This window comes from Stereum hirsutum (assembly GCF_000264905.1).
Source record: "Stereum hirsutum FP-91666 SS1 unplaced genomic scaffold STEHIscaffold_19, whole genome shotgun sequence".
Taxonomy (NCBI): Eukaryota; Fungi; Basidiomycota; class Agaricomycetes; order Russulales; family Stereaceae; genus Stereum; species Stereum hirsutum.
Genome location: NW_006763149.1, coordinates 451,920 through 470,133, shown reverse-complemented (window position 1 = coordinate 470,133; position 18,214 = coordinate 451,920). Strand labels below are relative to the sequence as shown.

General features: G+C 51.8%; 8 protein-coding genes across 8 annotated transcripts; 6 read left to right on the top strand and 2 right to left on the bottom strand.

The window, feature by feature from the left end:
* The first annotated feature begins 24 nt into the window (after positions 1-24).
* STEHIDRAFT_125711 (uncharacterized protein) lies at positions 25-2,991 on the top strand. The gene is made up of 2 exons (XM_007310103.1): positions 25-1,556; positions 1,679-2,991. Exons 1-2 carry the CDS (start codon positions 108-110, stop codon positions 2,189-2,191), a joined length of 1,962 nt encoding a protein of 653 aa, XP_007310165.1. The 5' UTR covers positions 25-107; the 3' UTR covers positions 2,192-2,991.
* Positions 2,992-3,407: 416 nt separating this feature from the next.
* On the top strand, positions 3,408-4,648 carry STEHIDRAFT_162465 (ribosomal protein S5 domain 2-like protein; the record flags this gene model as incomplete). Its single annotated transcript, XM_007310102.1, has 5 exons — positions 3,408-3,568; positions 3,720-3,839; positions 3,929-4,031; positions 4,109-4,246; positions 4,310-4,648. 5 exons carry the CDS (start codon positions 3,408-3,410, stop codon positions 4,646-4,648), a joined length of 861 nt encoding a protein of 286 aa, XP_007310164.1.
* Positions 4,649-5,427: 779 nt separating this feature from the next.
* Positions 5,428-6,567, top strand: STEHIDRAFT_172420 (peroxiredoxin; the record flags this gene model as incomplete). Its single annotated transcript, XM_007310101.1, has 6 exons — positions 5,428-5,666; positions 5,745-5,768; positions 5,830-5,915; positions 6,010-6,208; positions 6,299-6,377; positions 6,445-6,567. The coding sequence occupies exons 1-6, from the start codon at positions 5,563-5,565 to the stop codon at positions 6,565-6,567; spliced, it is 615 nt and encodes a 204-aa protein (XP_007310163.1). The 5' UTR covers positions 5,428-5,562.
* Positions 6,568-6,834: 267 nt separating this feature from the next.
* On the bottom strand, positions 6,835-9,337 carry STEHIDRAFT_150391 (uncharacterized protein). Its single transcript, XM_007310100.1, has 3 exons — positions 8,984-9,337; positions 8,321-8,922; positions 6,835-7,915 (listed from the first exon to the last, which is right to left on the bottom strand). The coding sequence occupies exons 1-3, from the start codon at positions 9,304-9,306 to the stop codon at positions 7,038-7,040; spliced, it is 1,803 nt and encodes a 600-aa protein (XP_007310162.1). The 5' UTR covers positions 9,307-9,337; the 3' UTR covers positions 6,835-7,037.
* A 315-nt stretch (positions 9,338-9,652) lies between these two features.
* On the top strand, positions 9,653-10,749 carry STEHIDRAFT_172418 (uncharacterized protein; the record flags this gene model as incomplete). Its single annotated transcript, XM_007310099.1, has 4 exons — positions 9,653-10,036; positions 10,102-10,215; positions 10,273-10,466; positions 10,536-10,749. 4 exons carry the CDS (start codon positions 9,653-9,655, stop codon positions 10,747-10,749), a joined length of 906 nt encoding a protein of 301 aa, XP_007310161.1.
* A 178-nt stretch (positions 10,750-10,927) lies between these two features.
* Positions 10,928-11,913, bottom strand: STEHIDRAFT_142610 (uncharacterized protein). The gene is made up of 4 exons (XM_007310098.1): positions 11,845-11,913; positions 11,416-11,760; positions 11,215-11,358; positions 10,928-11,145 (listed from the first exon to the last, which is right to left on the bottom strand). The coding sequence occupies exons 1-4, from the start codon at positions 11,872-11,874 to the stop codon at positions 11,029-11,031; spliced, it is 636 nt and encodes a 211-aa protein (XP_007310160.1). The 5' UTR covers positions 11,875-11,913; the 3' UTR covers positions 10,928-11,028.
* A 637-nt stretch (positions 11,914-12,550) lies between these two features.
* Positions 12,551-14,977, top strand: STEHIDRAFT_150389 (cytochrome P450; the record flags this gene model as incomplete). Its single annotated transcript, XM_007310097.1, has 12 exons — positions 12,551-12,637; positions 12,736-12,843; positions 12,909-13,037; positions 13,102-13,264; positions 13,349-13,435; positions 13,498-13,594; positions 13,662-13,788; positions 13,859-13,972; positions 14,024-14,198; positions 14,272-14,480; positions 14,546-14,583; positions 14,645-14,977. The coding sequence occupies 12 exons, from the start codon at positions 12,551-12,553 to the stop codon at positions 14,817-14,819; spliced, it is 1,509 nt and encodes a 502-aa protein (XP_007310159.1). The 3' UTR covers positions 14,820-14,977.
* Positions 14,978-15,303: 326 nt separating this feature from the next.
* STEHIDRAFT_135053 (cytochrome P450) lies at positions 15,304-17,975 on the top strand (the record flags this gene model as incomplete). Its single annotated transcript, XM_007310096.1, has 16 exons — positions 15,304-15,348; positions 15,407-15,723; positions 15,806-15,840; positions 15,910-15,990; positions 16,076-16,143; positions 16,209-16,265; positions 16,333-16,430; positions 16,490-16,571; positions 16,635-16,662; positions 16,726-16,802; positions 16,874-16,945; positions 17,042-17,315; positions 17,389-17,490; positions 17,566-17,713; positions 17,776-17,860; positions 17,919-17,975. The coding sequence occupies 16 exons, from the start codon at positions 15,304-15,306 to the stop codon at positions 17,973-17,975; spliced, it is 1,626 nt and encodes a 541-aa protein (XP_007310158.1).
* Between the last annotated feature and the right edge of the window lie 239 nt (positions 17,976-18,214).

Here is an 18,214-nt window from a genome sequence, read left to right as displayed (position 1 = left end):
ACCAGTCGAGCCCGATCGGAGGACGCGCTGAAGACGTCGGTTTTTCGCCCATGCCTCCACCGTCGACTCGCTAACCCACTCTCCCTTGCACTCAACTACTAGTACTTATGTCTTTTTTTGGCCGTCGTCGTTCCCGTCTACCCTCGGGCGCGAGCAGCTCGGGCACACCAGCGCCCTCTGAGATCAATCTCGAGACGAGCTTGAAACCAGGCCAAGCGTCGACGGACGCGGTCGAAAGCCTGTTCAAACCGGATCCGAGCTCAAAGACGATACGGAAACGGGTGACGGCGATCACGAACATCTTCACCATCCGTCAAAAACGCGAGTCGGGTGCGTCGAACCTGCCCAACATCCGTGCATGGGGCTCGCTCAGCCGCTCGCCGTCCCCGCCGTCCCCCGACATCCGACGGCCAAGCGGGCTTGGTCGTCGTGCGAGCATCATGACCGTGAACAGCACCATGTCGACGCCGACGACGCCTTCGCTGCCTGTGCCACCCAGCGTCGACGGTCTGGGTCGTGCGGCGCGCCATTTGAGCTCTCCGACCATTGTGGTATCAGAGCCTGTGGTAGCACCACGTCAACCCTCGCCGCCACTACCGCCGCTTCCTAGACTGCCCGCCAAGCCATCCCGGAAGGCAAGTACACCGACCCCTTCTACGTCCACACCGTCCACCTCAACACCGTCTACGCCCACCCCTCCCGCCACAAACCCATCCACTCCGACCACGTCCACTCCAACCCCATCCACGCCTTCCACTCCTTCACGGCGAGCGACTATCCCCTTTCGCTCTGTGTTCGCATTCTTGCCGAAGCACGACCTTACGAGCCTCGCGAGAGTATCGAAACAGTTCCGGACAGACTCACGTCATGCACTCTATCATGCACTCGACCTGTCTGATTGCGATGACCATCCTATCGATCAATGCATCACCCTTCTTGCGTCCAAGAAGGAAATCGCCGACCTCGTCCAATCCTTTGTCTGCCCTTCGTTCCCTACCCATTCCCCGTCCTTCACTCTCGCCCTCACAATGGCCTTCAACAACATGCGCAATCTCACCTCTGTCTCCCTGCCCCGCTTTCTCCCCGACGTTCTCCAGGGCGCGTCCTTCAGGCTGAAGAGCGTCACCCTCCGCCAGGACAGCATGCCAGATCCAGCGGCGTTCATTTCCTGGCTATCGTCCCAACCCGACATCACCTCCCTGTCCTTTCCCTATCTGACGTCTGCCGCCGACCTGTCAACGCTATTCGCAAGCAGCCAGTGCGCTTCGAATCTCACCAGATTCGCCGGCCCACCGCCGCTCGCTGCTCGCGTAGCTCCGGGCAGGCCGCTAACATCCATTACGTTACATGTCGATTCCACGCTCTATGATGGTCTCCGTCCGGCTGCGCTCATGTCCGCTTTGGCACAGTCGACGGTGTCGTTGACGAGTCTGTCGATTATATCGTCGACGCCACAGGCGGTGGACGCACGTACGCTTGCAAAATTGTTCTTGGCCGCTGGGTCGGGCTTGCCTCTGTTACAAGAACTTCATATTGGCTGGGTACTCGAAGATCAGGTATGTGTCCTTCTTTTCTTTCTTTCCCATTCCCATTCAATCCGTCTCCGTCTCCGTCTCCGTCTCCACGTATGCTTCGAATTAACCGACCGAATATCCCCATCCCCAATCCCCATGGCTAGACGTTATACAAACAAATCCCAAGCATCCTCCCACGCCTCCACTTCCTCCGCACACTCCGTCTCTCCCGACGCACACCCCGTCCTTTCCTCCTCCTCGACTCACGTCCAACGACCGCAGCCTCATCCCAAGAAATCGATTCATATACCCTTCTGTTTCCTTCCCCACCGAGCATGCCCGTCTCGCCCACGCTCATGTCGCCCGTCTCGCCCGGGTTCGATTCGTTTGATCTTTTGCCGCCGCCGTCACCGCTTCCCACCACCGCCGACGGATTGAGTGCGAACGGGAATGGGTCGAACGGGAACGGGAGCGGTTCGTTGTTGATGCCGGTGCAGATTAGGACGCCGGTGCCGCAGGCGGCGAGGGAGTTGCATGAGAAGGGACATTTGAAGAGGTGGTGTGGGGCTTGTCCGTCACTTAGGGATGTATCGTTCTTGTCGGGCGCGAAGTGGAGGATCGTGCCGCCTGGGGAAGGAGAAGGAGCGGCGCCTACGTTTGTTTGTATGAAGAGTTAAGTGGGATGTTGCCGTGCAGGGGAAGGGGAAGGGGAGTGGGTGGGGGATGCCCACGATCACTAAAATATCATCATGCACGCTTTGTATTTCTTATTTCTTATTCTTTGTTTTTGTTTTATAGGTCCCCGCTTTTCACTCTTCTTCAGCTTTAGACATTCTATTCGTCTGTCTGTCTGTCGAAAAATACCCGTACATCCATCCACACCTCCACACCTACATACATCCCCTCCCATCATCTCTCATCTCTCATCTCGCGCATCCTGAATTCGGTCTCTGCTGCTCCCCGTCATTCTCTATCCTTATCTCCATCTCCAGTCTCCAGTATCTCGCTCAGTACTAGCTCACCCGTCGACGCTCTTTGCCTTCTCCGTCTCCGTCTCCGTTTCGCTTCCACATCTCTCTGAATCTCAGCTCGATTCTCGATTCTTCGATAACTTATATATCCAGGTTATCGGCATATTTACTCAGTCCCGCCTCGCATGCTCAAGTCCTCATCTGATCTCATCGATTATTCTATTCAAGGTCTCTGTTCGTGTAATACTTACCTGCCTCTTCTTTCTTGCTCGTTCTTTCTCTCTTCCCTTTTCGTTGTTTATGATGCTGTTTGTACATAGCCTGCGGCTAGGTTTTTCTTTTTCTTCGGGTGGGTTGTGGGTTTGCTACATAGGTTGTTCTTCTCGTGTCGGATAAGTTGCTGGGTTGTTCAGAATAGGTTTTGGTTGGTTTTCAGCGGTTCGTTTTCGTCTTTTTTCTGTTTATGAGATTATATGTTACGTGCTCGGCGTCGTGATATACAATCGAACCTGTTATTACATCTGGACGCCTATCTTGGTTGCATGTAAGGACCCCTATACTGCTGGTATGTAAGGATGCAGCTTTGAGGAGAAGAACCGTACCTGACAAGTACCTGAGGCCCGACTCCTGAGACCTGACTCCTGAGGGCTGATGGGCCACATCTTCCGCCACACAATGACGGTTCGCGTAATTTCAAATTATTGCTGCAAGATTGAAGTGGCGCATTTCAAATCCAAATTCGTACAACTCCTTTCCAGCTTTCGCTCCTCGACCGAAAACCAGGTTACGGCAATCTCGCTACAGCTCACCACATCCTCGCACAAGAATCAAAAGAATTAACCTTCCCCCCTCTGCCCACCCCTTAGCCGCACCTCCCCCTACCACCCGCCCCACTTCACCAAACAATCAAAAACGCAACACGATGCGTCCCCCCTCGCCCTCCCTCCCCGAAAAAGAATTCCTCATCCACGCGCTCGAACAGAATCTACGTCTCGATGGCCGTGCGGCGCTCGAGATGCGCCTGCCGGAATTGATTTTTGGGGATGAGTTGGGGTGTGTGGAGTGTGTTTTTGGGAAGACGAGGTGTGTTTTTTCGATTCTCCTCTTCCTTCACCAATCGTATTCCTCCTTTGGTATTTTGGTACTGGGGTTGGTATTTGGGATTTGGAATTGGAATTGGGTATTGGGTATGGAAAGGAAGGGATGGATGGGAGCTGAACCATGTTGTCCGTAGAGTGCTGGCCCAAGTCGACGCAAAGATGATACGTCCGACGCCGGAACGCCCGTACGAAGGTCAGATACTCATTCATTCTGAGATATCGCCTATGGCGTCTAGTGAATATGAGCCCGGTCGGTAGGTATGTTCTATGCTTGGCCCTCTTTTTAATGTCGCACCCTTTAACCTCTATTTTTGTTGTTGTTGTGGGGTATTGTGTATTGTAGACCTTCAGACGAAGAGGTCGCGCTTTCGCGCATGTTGGATAAAGTCCTGCGACGGAGCGATGCGGTGGATAAGGAGGGGCTATGTATATTGGCCGGGCAACGGGTACGTTCTATTTTTTATTTGACTATGTGATGGTGTCAAGTGCGCAACTGACGACGGCTTGGTTGGGATTCACATAGGTGTGGCAACTCCGAATAACGATCCATTGTCTGGCCGATGCGGGAAATCTACTCGATTGTGCTTGTCTTGCGGGTATCGCTGCACTAAAACATTTCCGTCGACCGGAGGTCGAGGTCGTCGGGGATGAAGTGACCGTCGTATGTCTTTCTCGTATCTTGTCCTGCCTCCACAGAATACTCACCACACAATATTATTTCCAGCACCCCCCCTCCTCCCGCGCCCCCGTCCCCCTCTCACTCCACCACACCCCCTTCTGCATCACCTTCGCCTACTTCCCCTCTCCCTCGCACCCCCACACACCCACCTGCCTCCTCGACCCCTCGCATCTTGAACAACGTCTCTCCACCGGCACGCTCTCGCTCGCACTGAACGCGCAGAGGGAGTTGTGCGTGGTGCATAAGGCGGGGGGACTGCCGCTCGCGCCGGAGGAGGTGTTGAGGGCGGTGGAGGTGGCGGTGGGGAAGGCGAGGGAGTTGGAGAAGTTTTTGGAGGGGCGGTTGAGGGAGGATTGGAAGGGGAGGAATGTGGAGGTTAGGTAGGGTGGATGTTTGGTGTGGCGTGTATGAGTGGCTGTTCGTCTTTGCGTCTGTACGGTTCGATGAAGTGCACAAATGTGGTTCTTCGGAAGCCCTGGCTACCTCCGTTGATGACTTTGCTCCATGGTCCGTTTCGTGTTCTACCACTGTCACCTGGATGCCGGTTGAAGGACTTGCGACGGTGTACACTGATTCACTCGAAGCCCGAAACGTTCAAACATTCAAGATCGGCGTCCACTACGTCACCAACTCACAAGGTCGCAGTTCGCAGTTTTGCTTAAACGCCAGGCATTAGTCACGTTTCTACGACGATCATGCCACTTTTTTTGAAAGAAAACAGACGAACGGTGCAGAACGATCTCAAGGCTCCTGATCAAGTTTTTTAACCAGCAGCATGTCAGTGACTCAAACCTACTCGTGACCTCCCGTGACCGATTTTGTACGCTTCGTCAGAGTTTTTGTAAGCTATCTCTCCCGCTCGTGCTCCGCGGCTGGCCGATGTGGCAAGCCTCCTTCGGCGTAGCCGACGTGGAAAACGCGTCGCGCCACTGCACTGGGACGTGATCCGATGACCCCCTTCTCTTCGTTCATACTCGCACGAACTCTGAATGATCAGGATGTTGCTTTGTCGCCTTGTTAGACGCGCTTTTCTGAGGTCGGAAAACCCGAGTATCGCATGAAAGACTTGTCTTTGACGGATGTCTTTTGTGGGACTTTCAACGACGTCCGTCATCGGAATCGGCCCTGTTCGGGACCAGTGGCCGACGGAGTCCGGGTAAACGATGATTATCTCGTGTGGTCGAATTTCGAGATGATATTTATTAGAACACGCAGCGAGCCCGAGTCCTCCACCATCTTCCACCCTCCTATCGCACCTCTCATCTCCTTCATCTCCTGCTTTTTCTACGACCTTGACCATGTCTACCGCCCGCATCCAACACCCCGCTCCTGGCTTCACCGCCCCTGCTGTCGTTGAAGGTCTCTTCAAGGACATCTCCCTCTCTGAGTACCTCGGCCAATGGTACGACTTCTCGCTGCTGGCTGTGGGCTCTTCGTGCGATTGATTGGCTGACCTATCGATTTTTGTGTGAATCTCTAGGGTTATCCTCTTCTTCTGGCCTATGTACGCTATTTCGGATCGTAATCGTGCACGCCGGCCATTTCGTAGCTCACACTTTCTTCAGGGACTTCACTTTCGTCTGCCCCACCGAGATCCTTGCTTTCAACGACGCTCTCCCTGCCTTCAAGTCCGTTAACACCGCTCTCCTCGGTACGTCTATCTTATCCCCAACTCCACCTTCTGCCCCTTTCATGCTCGTCAGAATGCAGTTCCTCATCGCCACTCGTTTCCTTCCTTTCTACAGGCGTTTCCACCGACTCGGAGTACACCCACTTCGCCTGGGCATCCCAGGACCGTAAGGAGGGTGGTATCGGACCTAACCTCGAGCTTCCCCTCATCGCCGACAAGAACCACAAGATCTCGCGCGACTACGGTGTCTTGCTCGAGGACAAGGGTGTCGCTCTCCGTGGATCTTTCTTGATTGACCCCAAGGGCATCCTCAGGTGCGTTTCTTTTCTTTTACTTATCTTCTTACCCTCAGTTTGCTGAGCGTTCTGTTGCGTGTTTATTTGATTTTGTTTTGGTGTGAATAGGCAGATCACCGTTAATGATCTCCCTGTCGGCCGTTCCGTCGACGAGGCTCTCCGTCTCGTCAAGGCCTTCCAGTTCACTGTATGTACCCTTGCTCCCTCTTTATCCCGTCGTCGGCATGCTCATCACCCGCTATCACGTCCCATAGGAGCAATACGGCGAGGTCTGCCCCGCCAACTGGACCGAGGGTAGCCGCACCATCAAGGCCACCCCTACCGACAAGCTCGAGTACTTCTCCGCCGTCGGCCAGGATGCCGCCAAGCAACACTAGATTCCCCTCCCCCCCTTTTCATCGTTCTCGTTGAGTGTGGTGTGAGGTGTATCGGATCTTGCGTGTGGCTAGAGGTTATAGATTGCTGTAGATTTCTCTTTTTCGCTATAGATGTCGGCGTGGTCCGAGGCGTGGGCGATGTGGGAGAACGTCGAAGATGTGTAGATTGTGTATCCTAGTCATGACCCAATGATATCCCAGCTCTGATATCTATCTGATAAACGCAGCGTGCGCGAACCACGGAATCAGCATATTCATATGAAGTGCGGGCGTCACTGTGCAGGTACTCTTCATGCGTTCGAGAAACTGTTTGGATTGGTTCAAGCTCGATAGAAGAGGAGTGGGGACAAGGAACATATGTGTACCGTACGTTATACACATGAGGCATTGCGTCTTCGTGCAAGATATTAGAGGGAGAAATCGACACAAGACCCTGGTATGAGTCTGTAGCATGTCCAACGATGCCACGATTACAGCCCATGCCTGATCTCAATCCCCAATTCCGTCAACGCATCCCTTCCCTTGACGCTCCAATAAATCATCGTCCCAGGATGCTCATACCACACCGGTGGACCGTCTTCCATTTTCGCCTCGCTCTCCTCGCCCAGTGGCACGTACGTCGGCTCCCCATTACCTGGATTAACAACGTCCTCTCTCTTCTCTGGTCTTCCCTTTCTCTTCGGTGAACCGGAGTTCGTATCTCCTTCACTCCGTGAACCAGACTTCTTATCGCGGCGTTGGTGTTCGTGCATCGACGAAGCATACGGTCCCCAAAGTCCTCCACTTCGTACCCAAGCAGCCACATTACTCTGCACCTTCGCCTCGTTGAAAATCCCGATGATCGCTAACAGAGTCTCGTCATAAACGACCTCGCCTTCCTCTTCCCCAACACCCTCACCCTCCTCCCGATCCAATGTCTGCCTCGCCTTCTTCGTCTTTTTCTTCTTCTTCTGCTTGGCCGACAGCTCGCCCTCCACTTCGGGTCCTTCATTGACAAAGACAAAGACTCCCGAGGTGGCCTCAGGCGGTGGGCTGGTCGAGGAAGCGATAGACTCAGACTGTGCTTCTACGTCGTCCTTATCCTTGGTAGAAGCAGAAACAGCGCGCTGTGCACGTCGAGTCTCGAGCGCGAGCGACGCGACGTCGGCGTTCCTCATCTCTCGTGTGTACTCCTTGATGATGACGTGATTGTAGGGCTGAAGGATGGCTTTCTTGAAGGAGTCGTCGAGGAGGAGGGTGGTCATGGCGGAATGGACGACGGGCGAGGCGGGGTTGGAGGAGGAGGAGGGGAGGGAGGCGAGCTCGGTCCAGGGCTTTGTGAGGTCTTTGACGGTTTGGACTTTTTGATCTGGGGGTTGTGGGTGTTAGAGTTATAGATATTTCACGTTTGGGGAGTAGTGACGCAATGACCGAGATACAGGCCATATGACGAGAGGCCGGTAAGAGTGCACGGGCTCATCTGGAAAATCGGTTGCATGCTTTGACAGAGTCAAATCGTTCGATATTGCTTGACAAAAGCGAATAGTGTCTGAACATTGCAATTCAGGCGTTGTCGTTTTCACGTATCTCACTATACACATATAGCGCACGCATAGTTGCATCTGTGGTATGGCTTGCAAATAAATCCGTGACGAGATGAACCGAATGGCCAATTCGACCAACAGAACACACAATCGCACCGAGAGTTTTGACAACCCCGGAATATGCTACACAGGGAGCATAGGAAGAACGAGTGTACATTCAATGGACTCACAATACGCATCAGCTCCCAACCCCATCTTATCTCTGGCCCAGACAGCTTTCAACAATTCCTTCCCGTCCTCGCCAAACGCCTTCTGCACCATATCGTCCACGCTGTGCGGTTGTGCACTACTCCACACCATCACGTCTAGCCACTCCCTGTTCTTTTCGTGAAACATCCATTCCCGAAATGCTCCCATGTATGGCCTCGGGTAGACCGAGCGAGGGGCCGCCCGTTGTCGACTGTCGTACGTCGTCTTGCCATGTGGGCGTGTTGAGCGAAGAACGAGCGTTCCATTCAAGTCAAGGATTAACAGTTTTCTGGAGGTACCAGGGGAGGAAAGGGGTTCGGACGAGGCCGCAGAGAGCTCGAGGTAGCTAGGTGAAGGGCTACTTGGAGGAGGAGGTCCGGGTGATGAAGATGGTGGGGATGAGTTTCGATGGTGTCGGGGCGGAGGTGACGGCATCTTCATGTAAGGTGAAGAGATGTGGGGACGACGACTTTGGCCTTGAGAGGTGGACTGTCTTGAGTCCTTATTCTTGTGGCGTCTGTGGGAGTGCGAACGGTCTTGATCGTGATAGCGGGGATACTGATCATCTCCGGAGTAACCTCCGCTTTTGAAGGGGAGTTCATTCGAAGGGAAGCACAGTTATTCGATTGTTTAGGAGGACTCACTATTGTCCGTACTGTTGTCCTCCTCCTGCTCTATAACCACCATTACTACTACCCCCGCCACCACTATATGCGTCCGTTGAGTAATAGTGTTGCATCATCTGCCACTGGGTCTGCATCGGGTTCGTATAAAATGGGTTCATCCCTTGTGCTCGATTGATGTAAGACTGGTCGTAGGAGGCTGGCTGACCGTGACCGCTGCCACTTTGATACGGTGTATATGTTCCATATTCATCTTGTAATTGGTAATCCCCGTAGGTATTGTAGTAGCTTGGGCTGTCTCCCCCTCTGTCGTGGCCTTGATAGTTGCCATAGCCAGAAGACATGTTTGAAGAGAGCAGGCGACGTGCTCTGAGCACAGACCACCGGCGGAGAAGAGACAGTTTGAGCGAGATATAGTGAAGACCAAGACACTAGCTATGATATTCAGAGACTTATCAGATAATTGACCAGAAAGACAACACAAAAGATGGCCAAAGGCCACTCACCTGAAAGTAGGTCGATGTTCAAGATCAAGTGAGATGTGGCGCGAAGACGCTTTGCGACACGGTGACACACCTCCACAGTTAGATAAGATAAGATTGCCACTTCAATCAACGCGCTCTGATCGCCTGATCTCGCGCGTCGCGTCGCGGATAAGTTACGTCGCGCTTTCTCTCTCCTTCCACCATCATGGCCGACGCCCCCATGTCCGATTCCACCACCGACTTACGGTCATCCTCTCTACATACTTCACCAGACCCCGTACCCTCCTCCAACAGTGCGCAACCTTTGGCAAAAGCACCCGTCCAATGCTCGAGGAGAGGGTGTAAGAAGGCAATCTCACCGACGGAAAATTACAAGCTATGTTTAACGTGTCGCGAGAATGGGCGGGCAGCCTCTCGAAGAGCAGCAGAACGCAAGGCAGCCGAAGCGAAGAATCCGATCGTAACTGTCCCTGGTCCTTCGTTGTCGACGTCGCCGGATCTCAATCCTCAGGAGAAGCGACCCGCGAGCGAACTTGACTCTGCATCGATTGGGCCCCCTGCGAAACGGAAGAAGATTGAGAAGCCTAAGGTCGGTTTGTGAAATCTTATGGTCCAGTGTATACCTTCCGTTGAATTTTTGGTACTTCACCTTAGGACTCAGGCGATATTCTGTCTCATATATCTAAAAACGGAATCAAGTGGACGAAGGTGCCCGTCGTCGGTTCGTCTTCGCCGTCATTGAAGAAAGTTCTACATCCTCCAGGAGAGGTCAGTCTCGTGTCCTTTCTTATTTCACCCCATCAGTCATTGACTGTATACATCAAGTCTTCCTCAAATATTCCAGAGTATGGAACGTCGGCAGATGTCTACCAAGCAATCTCCCATGCCTCCAAAGGATCGACTCGTCTCGAATCTCAGTCCTCGTACCGCATCGTAGCCACTGATCCAAAGGTGGATGCCAAGACCCGAATGCACGCAATAGCCACCGAACTTCGACAATCGACCCCTCTCAGATTTTCGTTCGTGCTTTTCTCATTTGTGTTTACAGCTCTCCCGCAGCTGTTTATATGCGCATTAACCCTCGATAGGAGCAAGGCTTACATCATGCATCCTGGACACAACCGATTCGCACCATTAGGATCGACATGTAACAGGCATCATTGTAAGTGCCTCCCTGGGACTGGCCTTCTACCAGCAGACACCGATACATGCGGCGGCTGGGTGTATATATGCATCGAGGACGACTCGTCGCATCCGAATGGTATTCCTGGGAAACGCGTCACTATCTCCATCACGCATTAAGATCGTCGAGTGAGTGCTTCGTTGGATCGAATCTCCCGAAGACTGACTACAGCTTTTTTGGTCGGTGCGCAGGACGCTTGTGTCAATAGTTGTTCAGTGTCTTCATATTAATATACCAGCTATGCCTGCTTAGATAACCAATGGTGCATTTCTTTCAGACGTCACCATGTACCCTCTTCGGCATCCTATGTATTCCAATTATTTTACTTTTCCCGTGGTATTCTGGAAACACTAAAGCGCGTCCATGACTCCACACATCAAGCTGTTTTAGTGCCAGCTCTAGACCGACCAGTAGTCGCTGAAGTTGCCCCAGTCCTTAGCCCTCCACTCTCGAACCTGACTGATGGCGGCACATTTCGCCTTGTGACCAGTCTGCCAGTCCTGTTGCTGGCATTCCTATGTTGTGGTCAAATAAGCTCATCAACGAAGAACGCATATATCACTCTCGAAGATATGATCGCTCACTCGACTGCAGTATCGTGTGCCACATCGCTTGCATTGTTGAAGCGTCACATCTTCACCTTTCTTGGCGCATGTTGAACAAACCAAAGAGCTCTTGACTTTAGCGATGTTCGTCTCGAGTAAGATCTTCATGCTGCATGGTATGATCTGGGCCCAGTTAATTCTTCCCTACGATGTCACAGAGGAACAAACACTGTTTCTCACCTTCACATTCGACATATCCTCGACCCTGATCCCTACGCCCCCGTCCATGAAGTACCTCATATGAGCATAATAGACACACATCGTACTCCCAACCTTGAACTTCTTATAATCTGCCGTCCGAGCGACATCGTTGTCGAGATAGAAGTGAACACCGACTTGCACGCCTCTTTTGTCTTTGACCAGGAAGCCGGGACGAATGAGGGAGATGTTTTGAACGATTTCACCAATGAAGACCCAGTGTTTGGATGGTTGTAAGTAGCCGGAGCCAGCCGAAGCGTAATACTCGAGTGAGACTTCTCCGCTTTCCGGCTCGCCTGGAAGGGAAGAAAATGTAGGGAAATAAGGCTAAACAGAGGAACGAGGCTTTGTGTCAGTCTTCAAAATTACGGTCATTCCGTCGCGAACTGCCCGTATTGTTTCGGAACTTACAGAGGTTTTCAGATTGAGATTCAGAACCATCCTATCAGATCAGGATATGCTGGATGATAGGCAGAGCTCTTTATGGTACAGATGAGGATGAGAAGAAAGGGGCAAATGGTGCGCGGCGCGTGATCGACATTCGCGCGTCGCGACGCGACGCGCCGAGGGCTTCCCTTTTCAACAAGTGCAAACAACTCCAACGATTGCGGCAGACCCGACGGCAACCTCCGATCAGATGTCCAATTTGTGTCCAATGATCGCCGCCGGTTCGATTCTCCTCACACTCCTGCGTTGCTCTATTTTGGCTGCCTTCTTCTTCTCACTTCCACCAGTGTAGTGCATCAACAGCTATTGTGCCCACTTTGATCCCACACATACCGTCAGAAGCTTTTGATGTTGCTTGGAATTTTTTATGCAGAGAGCGCAACACACTTTTCTGTGACAAAACGTAATCTCACGTTGAGGATTCCATACCTCCGAGTGTTCTTCCATGCGTCCAGCACTGCCATTTGAGCACTGTCGGCAAAGAGCCCTTCGAAGGCTTTCGAAGGGCACATCCGGGCACTTATGATTTCGTACCCCCCTCGAGCGTGGGTGGTGTTCACACTCCTCCAATTGCACCCGCGGCTTGGGAGGGTGAGCTATCATATGACATGGAGGCGATATTCTCCTTATTACCCCACCTCCATCAGTTCGACAAAGCAATCGTCCTGCGATGGCTGATCTTGTCTCGAACACTGGCGCTATTGTTGCCGGTGCTCTGGCTTTGCTCAGCGTGAAGTGGTATTTTTCGGAGCCCGATGTACGTCTCCGTGTCCTTTCTGAAGGCGTTGCGGCCTCTGCGAGCCCTTGGACATCATAAAACAAATCATGACCGTATACCCTTCCGACTCTCTGTAGCTCTCAGCGATACCAACTGTCGGATACTCGAATCCTATACTGTCATACATCACCGCAGTCCAATACATCTTCAACGCACCGAAGCTGATTCAGGAGGGATATGACAAGGTGTGCCCCTATCGTGTTGGTCTAGCGCATATTTGTGATCTTACACATTCCGCCGATGTTTGAAGTACAAAGATGGCATCTTCAAGGTCGCGACATTGGACCACTGGGAGGTTATAGCCAATGGCCGTCAAGCAGTTGAAGAGATGCGTCAAGCCCCAGATGACGTCCTATCCTTTCACGAAGCCGTTAGAAGAGTGCGCCTTTCTTCCTGTTCACCCTTTCATTCACTATACAAGCTGGCTCATCGCAAGAGATCAGACACTTCATGTAGACTACACGATGGGCCCTGCTATCGCACAAAATCCCTACCACATTGCCATCGTCCGGCAGCAGTTGACTCGGAACTTGGCGGCACTCTTTCCGAGTGTTCGAGAGGAGCTTGCGCAGGCCTTCAGTGACAATATCCCCATAGATGGAGATGGTACGGAACGTTTGAGTTTCATCCTAGGGCCTGTCAATCGCTCATCTGTCTCTGCTTCCGGCCTTGCTATGTGGCCTGCAATAGCATGGGTTAGTGTCGGGCCTACGCTGAAGACCATGATGCAGATCGTGTGCCGCACGAGTAACCGTGTTTTTGTCGGCCTACCGCTTTGTGAGTTGCATTGCTGGTCCGAATCATTAGCGCAAACTTGTTTATGTCTGATCGCGTTGCAGGTCGGGATCCAGATTTTCTGAAGATCAACATCGAGTTTACGATTCAGGTCGTCAAGGCGGGCGCGATGATAAATATGTTTCCTGACGTTCTAAAACCGTGCGTCGTTTTTCACCTTTTTCTCCATTCTGATAGGCCAGAACTCACCGTTTTTGATGGTATTCAGTATAGCTGGAAGGCTTCTGACCAACGTACCTTCTTACATCAACCGCTCCATCAAGCATCTTCAACCTATCATCGAGGACCGGAGACGGCAGATGAAGGAGCACGGAGATGATTGGAAAGGCAAGCCTGTGAGTACTATTTCTAGAGACACCGTGAACGAAAGACCATTTATGTTTACCTGCACTGTCGTCGCAACAGAATGATATCTTGATGTGGCTCATGGAAGAGGCGAATGCAGATGAACAAGACGTACGAAGTCTGACTCTGAGAGTCCTGACCGTCAACTTCGCGGCTATTCACACCTCGTCCATGGTAGGTTTCCTCTACCCGTACTCTTTATGCACATCATTAACGACTTTGTAGAGCTTCACCCATGCGCTTTACCATCTGGCAGCCAATCCAGACTGTATTCAATCTCTTCGAGAGGAAGTCGACGCAGTGATTGCCTCAGAAGGCTGGACGAAGACCGCCATGCAGAAGATGCGCAAAGTGGACAGCTTCCTCAAGGAGTCTCAACGCGTTGACGGCCTTGGTGCTCGTACGTCCACTCTATACTCATAACGTCTAACATCGTGACTTACTTCGGCGCATTCGGAATGCGTCTGATTCAGTTGTTATGGGACGTATCGCACTGAAGGACTTCACATTCTCCAATGGTTTAAAGGTGCCGAAAGGCGCATTCTTGTCATGCGCAGCCAGAGCACTGCACAGTGACGAGGAAATCTACGATCATCCTGACGTCTTCGACCCGTTTAGGTTCTCCAACGTACGCGTACAAGGACACGGAGAGGAGACGAAGCACCAACTGGTCGCCACAGCGGTAAGTTTTTAATATACCACTCAATGAATTGCTGATCATACTAACCCGAACAACTATCATCTTAGACCGATTTCGTCGCTTTTGGCCACGGCCGTCATGCCTGGTACGTCTCAACTCTTTCTATGACGAAATGCCAGCACTTCCCTAACGGGATTTCTGCTCAGCCCTGGAAGATTCTTCGCTGCCAACGAGCTAAAAGCTATGCTGGCACACGTTGTTTCGGAGTATGATGTCAAGCTGGAGGACAACAAGTATCCACAAAACTTCTCTGTGGGCTCTGCGCTCGTCCCCGGGACTGTGAATGTCCAGTTTAGGACTCGAAGGCGGTCATCTGCTTAGATACTGATCCATGTTGGTGCTGACTGCACGCCGAGCTTCTATTTTCTTCGTAAATCTAAGCATATTCATGATAGCCTGTCCTGACGTGGAGGGCCACTAGCGTTGAATAAAATCCGACTTTCTGTTGCTTTGGGTTTTTAGGCCAAGCGACGAGTTCCAGACGAGCTGGTTCCAGATTTCTGTTGCCGTGTGCCATCATCACGTGTTTTTCGATTCCTGTCATGATCGTCTCTCTGGTTGACGTTCTCGCTTCACGCGAGATCGTGAGACCTTGCGATACACATGTAGGGAAAAATTAGCGCCGAACACATCACCTTCCCGAACTATTGTTCTCGAGTATCGCGGACCTGATCTGATCATAGAAGCCTTGAACCCGGGCATGCTGGGTTTCAGCGAGCTCAGCATCAACTCACTCCTTCCTCTCTCCCATCATCACTGACCACTCTTATCCTCCATAACAGCCTCTTTTTCAGGCTTTTTGAAGATGCACTTGAAAGTGCTGCTCTCTTGGGCAGCCATGATCGGCTTAGTGCGTTGAAGTTTGCATCCATTCTGACCATTCAGACGCTCACTACTAAAGACAATAGGCATCACACCCCGTATTCCACTTCTTCGAACCTAAAATCCTAGCCTTCATCGTCTTGATCCTCTCGTACTATACAGCGATTCTCACAGAATGCGTTGACCGCACAACGCTAGACATCGGTCACCTTGCGATCGCAGCACTGACGGCTTCACTCACCACAGGTGTCTACCTTGTGGCCCTCGCTTCGTCAGTTGTGCTTTATCGTCTTGCGCCGTGGCATCCGTTGGCAAGTTATCCGGGCCCGAGGCTCGCGAAGCTAAGTAAATGGTGGATGGCGTATTGGATCGCAAGGGGTGAACGACACCTCGTACTCCAGCGGTAAGATTGCAGCCGTCTCTTCGGATTAATTAATAAGGTGAAGCGCGAGACTCATTGTTCGCCACCCTTTTATTTATTACAGGTTGCACAAGAAGTACGGTCCTTGGGTTCGAGTCGGTGAGAAGTCCGTGTATTGATCTCGATATCGGATTCTTGCTGACGCTGAAAGGAAATCATGCCAACCAGGCCCGAACGAGCTCTCTATCAGTCTCCCGGAAGCAGTCCGTCCGGTGTATACGACCATGTTTCGCGCGCCGTTCTACCAGGGTATGTCCATTATTTCAATCGCTCCCTGATAATGAGGGCGCATGGCCATTAATATTGATTGAGTCAAATCAAATACTTATTGTAGGTGCGCCAATGGATGCGGATGCACTCATCACGACCACGATTCGAGCGGAACATACCCTGCGTCTGTTTGTACGTGATTTCTTTTACCTCCGTCTCATCCTGCCGAGCGAGTGTATGTCTGAATCCTTTGATAGGCGTGGAACAAGGCTTTCAACTCGGAATCTCAGAAACGTTTCCAGGCTGTCGCTCAGGTGTGTAAAGCTTGTTTTTGTTCTCATACGTATATACGCATAAGTAGTTCAACGTGATTTTCGTTAGACTCGAACATCGCAACTACTGGACGTCCTTACAAAAGTTGCCGCAGAGAAGAAAGAGAAAGCCGTAGACCTATCGCATTGGATATCTCTCTGGGCTATGTGAGGAGGGTTTCCCCTCCATCTCTAGCGACTGGACTGATATCCTCCTGGACTCACAGGGACATAATGGGCGATATTTCATTCTCTGGAGGCTTTGAGACCATGGCTTCTGGGAAGGACTCGGAGGGTTGGATGGAGGTGGTGCGTATCGGAATCGAATCTCGCAGTTGATTTTGTTCGTTCTCATCTATTTTGGCTTGTTAGTTGTCTATGGGCGTGCTTGCTGTCGGAGGTATGTTCTCTTTGTCTTCAATTTCATCTACTTATATGTATTTTTAATCGATGTTTGGGATAGTACTGGGTCAGGTTCCATGGATGCGCGATATTGTGGCTATGTTGCCCCAGCCTGGTCCTATTATCACGTTTCAGCAGGTATGTAGCATGGAAACATATCCGAAGATTCGTTTTCTTCGATCTGACAAACTCTTCCTCATACGCCCCAGTTCGCCAAACGCAAAGTCCTCGAGACGCGAAACCTCAGCGGTGGGATACCCAGAGACATACTCGGCATCCTCGTACGCTTTCTCTCTCTCTCTCTCTCTCTCTCTCTCTCAAAACCCTGCCTTCCCCCACCCCACCCCCCTCTGCTATAACCTAACATAATGCACTAGCAAAACGACAGTGACTACCAGGTGACGGAAAAAGAGGCCGCGGCCGACGCGTCCTTCATGGTCGTAGCCGGCCAAGACACGATCTCGCAGGCCATGACCGCCTTTTTCCGCTACGTGGTCGCAGATCGAACGATCCTTGAGCGTCTGAGGAATGAATTGGATGAAGCCTTCGATGCAGATGTTCAGGATATGGATCCCCTCCGCCTCGCGAAGCTGCCGTTCTTGGACGCGTGTGTGCTGGAGACGCTGCGGATGGTTCCTCCTGTTGCGGCCGGTGAGCGAGCCTGACAGGTTTCTCCCATTACGCAGAGTAGTTAATGACGAGCTGACTGAATACTATTTATCAGGTCCTCCGCGTTACAGTGGGGAGAGGGGTGTTCGAATACTGGACCGTTATATTCCGCCTCGCACCACTCTTGCTTGTCCGATATTTGGAATGCACCACGATGGTGAGTAGGGACATTCCTGCCCCACCACCCTTATTCTCTCGGGGTCTGATATCTGGTATGGTGGTCGCATCATAGCGCGATTCTTCAGCAACCCGGAAGAGTTCTTACCCGCTCGGTGGCTGGACTCTCCTAGTAGTGGTGTCCACAATGCCGATGCTTATATGCCCTTCAGCTACGGCGTCGGTGTCTGTATCGGAAAACCGGTCGCGTTGCATAACATGAAGTGAGCATATATATACCCTTTCGAGTCCAAGTCTTTCGAACCTGTGACGGATCTATGGCTAGGCTCCTGGCCGCCAGTCTGGTGAAGAAGTTTCAGCTACGACTTTCTGCTGATTTCGATGTACGGAAGTTCGATGCGTCTTATAAGGTTCGTTGTTCGTTTTTCTTGGGCGTGAGCGGGTCATAATGTTGAATTGAGTATGTAGGAGCATAATCTGTGGTTGCACGATCCGCTCGTGGTCGAGTTATGTCCTCGTGTTTGACGGCAGTATGGGCGTCTGAGGCTCTTAGACTATGGCACGCTGGGTTCTCAGCTAGTATTCTTTCTTTCGTTCATTGCAGACTGTGGGCTCACTCGAATGTATTGTATCGTCTCGGCGCTGGGAAGTTATGCTACAGTATGACATGCCTGTTCTCATCCGTATGATTCAATTGTAGTACCAAAGCGACTCTGTGACTCCCTCGTCCGTTCTTCTACCCAAACTCGATGTGATTCTATGCG

Coding starts and splice junctions, on each gene's coding strand:
- STEHIDRAFT_150391 (XM_007310100.1), bottom strand. CDS start 9,306: ATGTCTTCTGGCTATGGCAACTATCAAGGCCACGACAGAGGGGGAGAC. Junction 8,923..8,983: donor GGACAACAGTACGGACAATA/GTGAGTCCTCCT, acceptor CCCCTTCAAAAG/CGGAGGTTACTCCGGAGATG. Junction 7,916..8,320: donor GTTGGGAGCTGATGCGTATT/GTGAGTCCATTG, acceptor CACAACCCCCAG/ATCAAAAAGTCCAAACCGTC.
- STEHIDRAFT_125711 (XM_007310103.1), top strand. CDS start 108: ATGTCTTTTTTTGGCCGTCGTCGTTCCCGTCTACCCTCGGGCGCGAGC. Junction 1,557..1,678: donor GCTGGGTACTCGAAGATCAG/GTATGTGTCCTT, acceptor CCCCATGGCTAG/ACGTTATACAAACAAATCCC.
- STEHIDRAFT_142610 (XM_007310098.1), bottom strand. CDS start 11,874: ATGGTTCTGAATCTCAATCTGAAAACCTCT. Junction 11,761..11,844: donor ATCTCAATCTGAAAACCTCT/GTAAGTTCCGAA, acceptor TCCTCTGTTTAG/CCTTATTTCCCTACATTTTC. Junction 11,146..11,214: donor GCACACGATACTGCAGTCGA/GTGAGCGATCAT, acceptor ACCACAACATAG/GAATGCCAGCAACAGGACTG.